The sequence below is a fragment of the Diabrotica virgifera genome, chromosome 3, assembly GCF_917563875.1.
Source record: "Diabrotica virgifera virgifera chromosome 3, PGI_DIABVI_V3a".
Lineage (NCBI taxonomy): Eukaryota > Metazoa > Arthropoda > Insecta > Coleoptera > Chrysomelidae > Diabrotica > Diabrotica virgifera.
Genome location: NC_065445.1, coordinates 269264502 through 269278092, shown reverse-complemented (window position 1 = coordinate 269278092; position 13591 = coordinate 269264502). Strand labels below are relative to the sequence as shown.

At 33.0% G+C, this 13591-nt stretch overlaps 1 protein-coding gene across 1 annotated transcript in view; it reads right to left on the bottom strand.

Annotated features, from left to right (window-relative positions):
* LOC114328271 (protein gooseberry-like) overlaps nt 1–13087 on the bottom strand; it is a 118135-nt gene extending 105048 nt beyond the window's left edge. The window contains exon 1 of the mRNA XM_050647381.1: nt 12869–13087. Within this exon, the coding sequence (XP_050503338.1) occupies nt 12869–12932 (64 nt within the window). The 5' untranslated portion in view covers nt 12933–13087. The remainder of the gene's footprint in view (nt 1–12868) is intronic.
* Between the last annotated feature and the right edge of the window lie 504 nt (nt 13088–13591).

The window sequence follows — 13591 nt, the reverse complement described above, 5'->3', positions numbered from 1 at the left end:
TGCAGAATCAACCCTTAAAGTTTGGGTTGGTAAAACATTAGGCTATAATTATTGGTCTTAATTTCAGACCGAATTCAGTCACAGATTGACGCGAATTTGGAGAAAAAATCACAGTTTGATTGGTAAACAGCCAGTATACAATGACAATTTACCTGTCTAGCAACAATATTATTACAGCGAGATTGTTCAAGAATACGGCTATTACATATAAAAAAAATCACTTAAATCGAACAACAGGTTTAGGAAATATGAGACATTAAAAATGACCAATTTTTAAGGTGGTGCGTTATTTTCTTGGAGAAGTTATACATAAACACAATTATAGATAAATAATATATTATTACACGAAAATATACCCAAACAATACATATGTACTGTTTCAAATATTCAAAGATAAAGCGATTACAAAAATTGCAATTTCGCATTATACCTTATACAAGAACTCACACACAGCCAACGGAATTGACAATTATTAAAGGTAGCTTGAAAACAAAAAAGCTCTGTTCTTATGGGGCTGAGAATAGAAAATAGATAAATATTATTTATATAGGTAGGTATAGATAAATAATCCATTACACCAAAATGTTGATATCCAAACAATATACGTATATTAGTGTACACTTTTTCAAAGCGTTTTAATAGTGAAATAATTGTAGAATATTTTGTTCAATCTTTGTAAATGGAATTTTGTTTCGACATGCCGCACTGGGGCCCCTGAATGTCGGGGGCCCCGTATAATTGATACGGCTGATACGGCGATAGCTACGCCTCTGCAAGACACCTATCAATTTGTCGTGGGTTACCCAGTCAAAAGCGATCTCGAAGTTGATAAAACACATAGGTATACTGCTTGTTCCATCAGATATCTACATCTTTTGTACTTTTGCGATGATCTGCAAACTGAATAATGCTTCCCTGGTTCCAAGGCTGATTCTGAAATCAAACTGTGTTTCTTTTAATTGTAGGTATAGGTACTTCTACTTTGTTGTAGTTGTAAATTCTCGAGTGCACTATTATGCAGTATTCTTCAATAACATTTTCAGTAGGTACATGGCCCATCAAACTGACGAGAAGACCAGATGCCGTGATTTCAACATTGTTGAGCGTTTATTTTTTTCGGAATCATTATTAAGATGTTGACAGCAACCCTCTATTGGTTACCTATAGGTATTATGACCTGTTTCGTATATTTGACTGAACAGGTTTAGAAAAGAATATTTACAAAAAAAACTACCATCGAAACAAAAACAGGCTCATTGTTTACAGGCTCAGTATAAGAGTACATTGAGTACCTACTCATATACTTATTAATTTTTTAAAACATTTTTACACATTTCGTTTATTTCGTAATAAAAAACACGAAAATTTTGCCTTTTTTCCAATTTTATGGCTAAGGCAAAACGGGAACTGGGGCAATACAGGTTTACAGACATGGCAAAACGCGTTCATTTTTAGCGATCCTTACTAATGTAAACAATTACCTGACGTATTAGGTACTAGGTACTTTATCAAAAACTTAGTGGATTGATAAAAATTCTGGTAGTAGAGGGTTATTAATAACAATAACAATTCGAAGGGTCAACGATAAATAATGGTGCATGCTGCTGATGAAATGGAATTCATTCCAAATACACTTTGAATATTTTGATCTGGTATCTAGTAAATCCGGGTCTAATAAGGAAGTAGGTACCTACTAAAGAGGGTCAACAAAGATAGAGAACTGCTAAGCATACCAGAAAATGTCTTGTCTGGGAGAAATCGATATAGAATACTACAATACCTGAACCTTAAAGTAAAATAGAGGCCGTACAAGTGTAGCAAGAAAACAAGTTTCTTGGTTAAAAACATTCGTGAATGGACTTGAAATATGTAAGTATTATTCCATATTGCAGAAGATCGAATGATCGCGAACGTCGGATAATTCTGCTGTGGCACATGAAGTACAAGAACATCTGGCGACTACCACTTGGAAATAAATGCCACGAATTACCGGAAATAGCTAAAGAAAAAACTCATTCCATATTTATTTTGTCCCCTAACTCAGTCTCAGTAGTTGTTTGCGGTAATGCTTTATATACCATTTGGTAGAAGTGAGTTCTCTTCTACTCGGTCTATCTTTACCCGGTCGAAAATAATTCATAACAGAGCAAGTACTCTCTATTCGGTAGGGATACACCGGTCACGGATTAATAAAGAAACAAACGAATCGGCAGGTCGATTGTAATATTTTAGGTATACCAGTAACATAAGCGTAGATCTCGGGTGCGTAGAGGGCCAATATCTATTTAATTATTGAATTTTTAGTAATTTTTTGATTAAAATTTAATAAACAGGATAATTTAAGGAAAAATAATAAGATAAATAATAAAATACAATGCACCCTTGTTAGAAATACCTTTCTTAGCAAAAACTTAATACTAACTTAGGAGTAAGATTATGCAAAACACCTGACTAGAACATTTTCCCGAGCAGATGCGAAGAGACTTCCTTGACTAAAAGAACAATTAGGATTTACCCGCAAGTAATATTTTAAATACGAAAAAATATATAGATTAGTGCCGATTCGATATGCGGTCTACCATCCAATATGCGGTCTACCGCAGAGTAACTAATTCGTTATGTGGTCTATCACAGAGTAGTTATTTCGATATGCGGCCACCACTAAATAATGTTAATGCATTCAGTAAATTTTGCAACTACTCGTATATACAGTATGGTGCAAATGAAAGGAATAAATTCTTTATTTCGTAAACCGATGACATTAGGGAAAATCCCGAAACAGGTCGATTTTTGTTTTTAAATTATGATATTTTGAATGAAGTAAAAGACAGACGTACTCTCAATCATTTATTGTAACTTCCGACGACCGGTTTCGCTCTCTAAAGTATGCAGAGCATCTTCAGGTCAACGGTTACAAGTAACTAAATGATTCGGTTACAAGGAGGTACTACCTCAGTATTCATTAACATGATATATCTGCTTAAGTTATGCTAACGGGATATGGTGGAATAGACGGAGAATGTTGCAAAGGTAAACAAGTTTATGGAATTTGGGAATTTTTGAGGGTGAAGAGATAGTTGGTGAAAGACAACCAACAAATCTGTACCGGTTTTAAAGATTTTTATTTCTATTTATTAAAAGATTTTTGTTTTTATTTATATTTATTAAAGACTTCTATTTATTAGTGTATGTGTTAGTGTAAGACTAACAACGTTTGGATCAAAACGGGTCGATATCTAATATGTATGTTAGATGTGGACGTGCAGCTGTAACCTAAATTGTTAAAGTCAATACTCCTTGATGTTTTAATGAGAGGAGTAGTGGTCGTAAAAAGAATGAAAAATCGGAAAGCTTAAAAATTGTAGCTAAAAGGGTATATTAGCAGTCATATAGTAATAACAGTAATAAATGTGAATTGATAGACAACAATGTAGATACATGAAATTGAGATATAAATTAAAGGGTGAGAATTAGAGTAGAAAAGAAAAGAAAGGAAGGGATTAAAATTCAGTTGAAAGTAATTGATTGTAAATTGAGACTATGTATTATTGATATAAGCAGTGAAGAAACATTAATAAACTATTGAAACAGATAAAAGAAAGGAATAGTAATAAAATATATTTTGGGGGTATACCTACATTGTGTTTTAAAATCTGTCAATAAACCCATTCAACATATGATATTTTGGCATATATATCATACTAGTGTCGTCATCCATCTGGGGGTGATGACGTAATCGATGATTTTTTTAAATGAGAATAGGGGTCGAGTGCTAGCTCATTTGAAAGGTCATTAAATTCACTATTTAGGCATATAAACATTTACACAATTATTTGTACAGGGCGTGCAAAAAAATTTTTAATGAAATTATTTGACAAAAAAGAAGAATGTATGTAGTTTATTTAATTCAAAATACATTTTACTGTTGCCCAGAAACAGAAAAAATGTTTATTTCAAAAATAAACATTGCTTTTCGATTAAATTCAATGTTCAAGCCAGCTCCCGCCAGCCACCTGTTTCTTAGGAAGTTTGAACATTTAATTTAAGCGAAAAACAATGTTTATTTGTGATATAAACATTTTTTTACTGATTTCTAACAGCAATAAAATGTATTTTAAATTAAATAAATTATATAGATTCTTCTTTTTTTGTCAAATAATTTAAATTAAAAAAATTTTTTGGGCGCCCTGTATAAACAATTATGTAAATGTTTATATTAATAAATAGAGAATTGAATGATCTTCCAAATGAGCTAGCACACGACCCCTATTCTCATTTAAAAAAATCATCGATTACTTCATCACGCCCATATGGATGACGTTACTAGTATGACATTTATGGCAAAATATCATAATTTAAAAATAAAAATCGACCTGTTTCAGGATTTTTCCTTAAAGTCGCCGGTTTACGAAATAACGAATTTATTCCTTTCATTTGCACCATACTGTATAGTATCAAAATAAAGCTCATTTTTTGACCTAGGTATTTTAATTACGGTACTGTCTTGGCATTTTAATTATTCAAGTGAAAGTACTTAATTACCCAAATAGGTGCAAAACCAAATTAGAGAAAGTATGACAAACTAATGCAATTTTAATAGGTAATTTAACTAAATGGGTCGACAAACAAATCAGGAATGCTATAAGAAACTATAAGGACATTTGTTATCTTCCAGTTGAATTTATTCTGTCGAATTGGTAACGCCTTATATTGTTAATTTTGTGAGAATCTGTTCGTGCTGTTTAACCGAAAATGCCAAGACGTGTTTTAGATGTAGATACTCTAATTTGTAACCTATATAAGTACTTTATTGCGGAAAAAAACAATGGTGGTCCTTTAAAATCGGTAACGTCTGTACAACAACGCGTGTGCGATGCTTTAGAAATTAGCGAATCAAAATTAAGATCTACAATTAAAAACGAGAATAGTGAAGTGCCGGAAAACGATCACCACCATACTCGCCTGTTATTAAAAACGAACAATATGTTAGAAGGACGAAAATTTCAAATTCGTAATATCATATATCAAATGCGTGCAAATAAGGAACATGTGACTTTAGGTACAATTTTACTTAAGTTAAAAGAGAGGAAATTTGGTGACATCGGCAGAACAAGTTTATGGCAAGTCCTACATAACATAGGATTCAAATTTAAAAAAAGAGGATAACAGAAAAGCGCTTTGTGAAAGAAGTTCTGTTGTACACAAGAGAATTGAGTTTCTGAGAAAATAAATATAACATATTTAAAGAAGAAGGGTCAACTTTTGTATATTTAGACGAAACATGGATATTTTCTAAGGGTGCTACCAAGAGAATATGGCAAGATGACAACATAAAATCGATCAAGCATGCTAGTGGAGAAGGGAAGCGACATATAATTCTGCACGCGGGAGGGAAGACAGGCTTTATAGAAGGTGCTGATTTAATATTTTCGTCTACATCAAAAAACAGTGACTATCGTGACAATATGAACACGGAAATGTTTGTGAAATGGTTGCGTGAAAAACTTCTTCCCGGATTAAGTGAGCCCAGCGTAATTATTTTAGACAATGCGCCTTATCATTCAGAAATACTAAACAAAAGTCCAACAAATTCGTGGAATGTAGATAAGATTAAAGAATGGCTAACAAATGAACGCATATCTATTCCACAGCATATATTAAAGTCTGAGTTGTTACGTTTGGCAAAAGAACATGCAAAACCAAAAATCTTTGTGGTGGATCAGGTTACTGAAAGTTACGGGCATCAAGTTTTACGTCTTCCACCATACCACTGCCAGTTTAATCCCATCGAATATATATGGGGAATAGCAAAATAATATTACGACAACCATATTGGGCCTAATGGGTATACAGACGAAGCGGTTTGGGAAACTTGGCGAGAAGCACTTTCAATTGCAACTCCAGAAGTATGGCGGAACTGTATATACAAGTGCGAAAAATTAATTGAGGATTGGTGGATTCGTGAAAATAAAATTAACGAAATAAGCCCAATCATAATAACAATTAACGGTGACGACAGCGATGATGATGACAGCGATGGCGATGATAGTGTGAACAATAACGACTAAATCATTTTAGTAAAAAAAATTGGTACGTATATTGACTTAATAATATTTAGCATTTTACTTAAATATTTGATGTTTACATAATGCCCTGCTGTAGGATTTCCGGATCCTTTTCAAGGCGTGATTTGTTTGAAATCGAAACTATTTGTAGATATTGTAGGTACATACGTAATATTATAATATTGTTTTTAATAATTTTTATTTTCGGGAAAAATACCCCATTATACATATAAACTATAAAATATACATGACTAACATAGAAAACATGCGATCTGATAAAAGAATAAAACAAGCTCAAATTAGTTTACAATGTCATATAAACGCTTTTTACACGCGTCAATTGACTTTAATTTAAAAACATCCAACGTCAATATATCACTTAAATTGATTGTGACTTTATAGAAAACCATTTTAGAGATTAAATTAAAACATCAACAATACAGCAACGTTTAGCCTTCTACCTTTTATAAGTTATAATTTGTTTTATTTTTATTATATTGATATTCATGCAACAATTAATATTAGGTATATTGATTTTTGGCTACGGATAATGAACTGTTATAAAGAATCACGAAATTATGTCGCTTAGGCTTCTGAGGCTATACAAACACCTAAAATTTAAAATTATTTGATTTATATAAGAACCTCCTCAAATAAAAAATTACTGCGCCCATGTGTAAATAGTTAAACTACAGCGGACCAGTAAATTCGTTCATTTCTTTCTTAATCCATGACCGGTGTAAGTCTACCGAATAGACTTTAAACTATTACATTTTCAGCAGGTATTTAGAAGACAGCACGCTATAGTAAGTACAAGTACTACATGATAATAATATACCTAGTCAATAATATAAATAAATTCCAAGTAACATACGGTAGGTTATTAATACAAAGGCTATATTAGTTCTGGATCCCGCGTATGAAAAAAAAGTTGATTATAATAGCAACCTGAAAATTTGTTAATAGCTTAAGGGTGTCTAGTCGGATAAACTTTGATATATGGGAACACTGGAACACGGGCAGTTTTAATTGTGGAACAGGTTAAAAATTTGGAACGGTCACACCACGAAAACGGCACATTTATTTTGTCCGACAGAACAGACTTAAACTCTCCGAACAGAGATTAATCAACTTTTTTTTCATACGCGGGATCCAGACCTATATTATAAAAGAAAAAAATTACAAACATTAGGGGAGAGGAGGGCAAGATGGAAGGATAGGGCAAGATGGAAATTACCTATAAAACACGAACTGTGCAATGAAGCGCCCGGATCCATACTCACACAGATGCAGGCGAACCTCTTCCATTTACAAACGACGGCTCAGTCAGTTCAAGTTAGCTAATGAGTGTACAGGCTTTCTTCTTATTTTCGCAGTTAAGTATTACGCAGTTATTGAATTTTTGTGATACGATTATTTAAACAGGGTGTATAATATTATTATTATGCATTTATACAAAGTATCTATTAGGTACAGGTTATCTGAATTGATATTTAAATAAGAGAAATAATAAAGCATTTTTAAAATATTAATATTATTATTCGAAAGGGGCATGTGGGCAAGATGGAAAATTGGAACTTAGGGCAAGTTGGAAGATAATAGTTGGGCAAAAATAAAAGCAAGGAAATAGGAACCTGCGAGAATAAAAGAAAAGGTAAAGGAAAAGGGACAAACACACACATGGTTAAAAATATTGTACAACATTTAGAACAGTCTTCACAAAATGATGTGTTCTGTGTATGTGGTGAACGTTATGTGGAACCGCCCATAAAGGAATGGGTACAATGTCCTGTATGTAATGGTTGGGCACATGAATTGTTTGCCGACACAGAAGATAGCAGTTTTATGTGTGTAAACTGTAAAATGTAGTGTTTTCCTCTACATTCCATCTTGCCCGAACAAGCTTTCCATCCTGCCCTCAGGGTAAGGGCAAGTTGGAATTTTTGACATTATTTTTTAATTACTTATAAAAAAAATTCTACTTATTATTAATAATATTTAATGGCTGACTTTTGTAACTGTATAAGGTCTCTTTCAAGAATGATTAAAATGAAAGTTTTGTATTACGTTGTTTTATTTTTTTACACATTATAAAGTTAAGCCTTCCGTCTTGCCCTCCCTTCCCCTAAATTTTATGGAGGTATGTCCGTACCTACTTTTACTTATGATGTCTATCTTATAAGATTTTGAGTTACCTTTAAGTATGGTATAAATTAAGAAGAAATAAAAGCTACATGCGACGAGGTCTATAATAATAAGAAATGGAGACTGAATAATGAACTACATGTGTTCGCTATAAATGATAAGATAAAAGGGCAGGGGACAACATATTTTCATGATGGAAAACAAAAAACTATAAAAAACTCAGTTATAATCCAAAAGACAAGAGATAGGTATATAGGAAAGGCCAAAGCCTGCATAAAGAGTCATATTCCCCTTGTGAAAACGGAACAAGATGAATGTAAACTCAACATTAAAATTAACAACCAAAGTAGTAACCGACAAACTGAATGAAATTATAACATTAGCAGAAGAGCAACAAGGTTTTAGGTCAGGAAGATCATGCAGCGATGCCTTATTTATTTATTTATATCTAATGAGGCGAGATCCAGAGAAATTAAAACTCAACAAACCAGCATATTTATGTTTTGGGTACCTTAAGAAGGCATTTGGCAAGGTCAAATTTAAGAACGTTATCCATTTATTGTACCCAAGAGAGGTAGGTACATCTATGAATAATTAAAACGACAAACGATCGACAACATCTACCAGAACAACACAACAAAAGTAAAAGTAGGAGAACTAACTGACTCAATTGAAGCTGCCAATGGGATAAGACAGGAGAATTACCTGAACCCTCTACCCTTCAACCTTCTCATGGATGAAATAATAAAATAAGTAAGAACTCAAAAATGATAATAAATGAGAGAAAAACAACTTAAAATAATCTGCTATACCTATATGTATACCTATGCAGACGATGGTTTAGGTAGGTACTAATTTCTCAAAGTGAAGATTATTTACAATGTATTCTGCACCCATTTAATATAATTGCCAGAATATGTTAATTTCCCAATTTCCCCAAATAGAACAACATAATATATGGTTATAACTTATAACAGCAAATCTACTAAGATCCAGTACCGGATTTAGGGTATGTAATTAAAGCATAAAGAACACATTATTCTCTTATACTGAAAAACGTCAATGTCGTGTTCTTGATTTGGATATAGTTGGATTAGTGATTAACACTGACACTCACACCACTGCATACTCATGAGAAATTTTATATTTAAACTGTAAACACTTACTATTCTAGCTTTTTTGGCTGCAAAATCTTTAATCAAATCGTTAAAGTCTAAGGCTTGAAAAAGCTCAGTATTTGAAACAAAACTATTATATAGTCCTGTCGCCAGGGGGGTACAACGACTTCCTTATTCAGATGGACTTACCCAAGTTTTTTTTTTATTCTATGTATTTTGACCCGTAGAACACGAATTTTTTGGGTAACAGTTGATCCGGATGTCGATAAGATTGTTATAAACAAAAAACTTAAGGAATTACATAACAGCGATTTTTCGCAAAACAAAACATTTTTTTGTATGTTTTGGGTGATTCTCAGCAAAAAATGGTCTTACAAATTTTTTCGTAGGATGAGTTTTCGAGATAAACGTGGTTGAACTTTCAAAAAATCGAAAAAGTGCAATTTTTGAACTCGAATAACTTTTGATTAAAAAATAAAATAGCAATTCTGCTTACTGCATTTGAAAGTTCAAGTCAAATTCTATCGGTTTTGATTATTTGCATTGCTAAAAATTAAGTTTTTATTTATTAAACAAAGCCATAAACACATAGTGTTTCCCGTGCCCATGCATGCGTTTTAATGTAGAAATTGTCTGTATGCGCGCCTACTCGTTCGATTTCAAATGAGAAATGCATTGAAAACATCATTCAATCACTATTTGTTTATAGCTTTGTTTAACAATAAAAAAATTAATTTTTAGCAATGAAAGTAATCAAAACCGATAGAATTTGACTTGAACTTTCAATTGCGGTAAGCAGAATTGCTATTTTATGTTTCAATCAAAAGTTATTCGAGTTCGAAAATTGCAATTTTTTGAAAGTTCAACCGCGTCTATGTCGAAAACTATGCATCCTACGAAGAAACTTATATAAAAACATTTTTTGCTTAGAATGACCCAAAAAATACAAAAAAATGTTTTGTTTTGCAAAAAATCTCTGTTATGTGATTCCTCAAGTTCTTTGTTTATAACAATCTTATCGACCAACATCCGGATCGTCTGTTACCCAAAAAATTCGTGTCCTATGGGTCAAAATACATAAAATAAGCTTGGGTAAGTCCATCTGAATTAAGGAGGCTGTTGTACCCCCACTGGCGACAGGACTACTAGCCAAACTAGAAAATCTAGAATCTTCGTCAGAAGAGTTCCTCAAGTAGGTAGTTTTTGAATATTTTAAACGCACTGAATGATCTTTCTCTAGATGCATTATGCATTAGAATGTCATCATGCATAGTAGAATGCACGAAGCGGTGTCCATACTCGGAAAATATAATTGTTAACTGTTACTCACGAATGAGTTTCAGATACTCCAAAAGTGTATTTGTCGGAGGCTTGGTAATCTTGTTATCATGAGGTTATCTTTCTTCATCAAATATACTTTTAACTAAGCCTTTGAACTGTACACATTCTTCTACAAAGTCGATTCGATACTTTTTAGCCAAAATAGAAGCTTTTCCCCTGATTTCTTCATTGAAAATTGGAAATAAACTTCGGGCCTTTCTTCAATTCGGAATAAAGCCTGTCAATTACAACATTGAATGAAAATCTTTAAGTCTTCTTTGCCAATAAGGTGGGGTTCAGCGGATTCATCTTCTTTGTTTTCGCCAGGGAGAGCTTTTTCTTTTCATCTTTCTGTCATTCTTAGACAACTATTTTCCTCTTTTTTCATAGGATTTATCACTTCATCACACTCCTAGAATTTTACACAAACCACCTGCAATTTGTACCTTGGCAAGTGTCAATATTTTTGACATGAACGTTGGTTATTTTAATTAGATTTCATTGTTTAGATATATGCAAAAGTAATGTACTCGCTTTACAGTAGCGGTAATTATTAATTAATTTTGGAAAATAAAAATTCCATTTTTTTACCAAAAAAGTTTTTTTTACAAAACGCTGCGGCCCCCTTTTGCTTGCGGCCCTAGGCCGCGGCCCAGTGGTAGGGGAAAGGCGGGCAAAACGGGGTAGCTGCCTAAAACGGGGTACCCCCTTTTTTTTCAATATCACTCGCTCGATCTATACGACGTTAATGAAATTATATTATAGACGCCTGTTTACGCCTTCTGTCATAAAGCAGATATAATTAACTGTTAGGCCATTGTTGTAAACAGTACATCTGCGTTTTTAGTTAACCAAGTTATAATATCAGCCGAAAAATAATCCATCGTTATTATTACTAAAACAATTTATTATTTAATATTATTACTTCCGACTAACAGTGAATGTGTTCTAGAGTATTCGTTTGTCATTATGTTAAAAAATAAAAACTTGTAATAATTTAAACAGGTCATAATCTCAAATCTGCTCTTTGGGCAAAACGGGGTACCAATAGGTAGGGTAAAATGGGGTACCCTTTTTACCATACCTATTGGTAGTCTTTACCCTTTTTACCATACGAAGTAAGATAGCCGATGATCAAACCAAATCACTGACGAGTAAGAAATCGCAATTGAATAAAACTAAAAAAGTAGAGTCAGATTCAGAAGGCGAAGATAGTGACACTGACTGGTTCTGCGGAAACTTTTATTTAAGTTCCACAGAAGGATGGATAAGCTGATCCAGTTGCCTTAAATGGGCTAAAAATTAATGTGCAGGTGTAGAAGATGAGGATGACGAAGCAGTACTTGTATGCGAATTCTGTCAATAACTTTTTCTTGGTTTTAATTTGGTACCCCATTTTACCCTATATGACGGGCATAATGGGGTACTTTACATTATTTTTTGTTTTTTTATATGATAAGAAAATCTTTTACTTTTTTTAACTTTAAGTTATATTAATAAATAATTACTACTATAACAATGGTATTTGGCTTATTTCCAGACCTTAAAAGTTACAGATGTGTTTTAAATCCTAATTTAAACCTTAAGTACCCCATTTTGCCCGGGTTTCCCCTAAATCCGACACTGCTAAGATCTAAATTAGAGCTGGAGGATCAGATAATAGAACAAAGTAGTGATGGAGTTTAAATATCTAGGCATCAGACTATCTAGCTAAGGAGAGCTCGAAACAGAAATGGAAGATTAATTGAATAGAGCAAACAGAGCCGCAGATTGCCTGAATGAAACAATATAGAGAAATAAAAATATCGGGGAAGAAATGAAAGGCAGAATTTACAAAACAGTCATCAGACCAATAATGATATACCTACTTACGATATACGCGACAGAAACACGAACTGATACAGACAGGACAAAAAGCATGCTAGAAACAGCAGAGATAAAAATCCTTCAAAAAATCGATGGTAAGTCATTATGGAATAGAGCAGAAAAGTAGAATGGAACTATTATTATGCTTACACAAAAGAAGAAGACAACGAAACATGCAAATCCATATATTCCTGTAGTGAAAAAGAAAAATAGGTAGGTACCTATAATATATTGTACCTATCATCTTAATTAAGTAGGTAGGTGATGTTTTAGAAATACCTACATCGTTTGATTAAATTAGTATATCTACCATATTTTATGTTCAATAGTTTCATGAGTGATAGATAATCTTACCTTGAAATGGATACCCTGAAAAACATGGCCTGTGCATAATTCCAAAATTTCCGGTAACAGTCATTGCGCCAACAGCGTCTTTGTGTCACTTCATAAAAATCACCGCACAACCGAAAAGTCTTTGACAATTGATTTGACCCGGAAAGTCCCTATAAAACTTCTAACTCAATCGTACTTATATACTCAAAGATTGGTCTTCACCTCGAACGGGCATCAAACCTTAACACTCGGGAAAGAACTTGAGAACTAATTCAAAATTCTGCGACTTGAGCCAGTGGCTGGAGTTGCTGGCTCCGCCTCTTGATGTGGCCCCGCCTTCTTCGGGGCGTGGTGTCGTATGAAACATGAAAAAGTTGAAAGTTTGATTATAAGGATAATGGTAGATTATGGGTTATAGATGTTACGTTGAGTTTTCTAATTGTTGATAATGATTTAATCCACAAGTTTTTTTTGGATTAATTCTTTTTGGGAGGAGGCTTCTATTAAATTAATAAGTAGGTAGGTAAATTTGTAGAGGATTTTGTAAAATTCCGGTGGATAGAGGAAAATCACCAATTATGGAATACCATTTTGTTTTGGAGATAGGTATAAAAAATACCTTTATAGAAATGAAAACAGTTTAATGTTATGGCAAATCAGTCATACATTTTTATGTAGTAATAAAGCCTTCTATTAAATATTTATCTTACTTAACAAAATAAAATTCCTAGAACAAAAAAACAA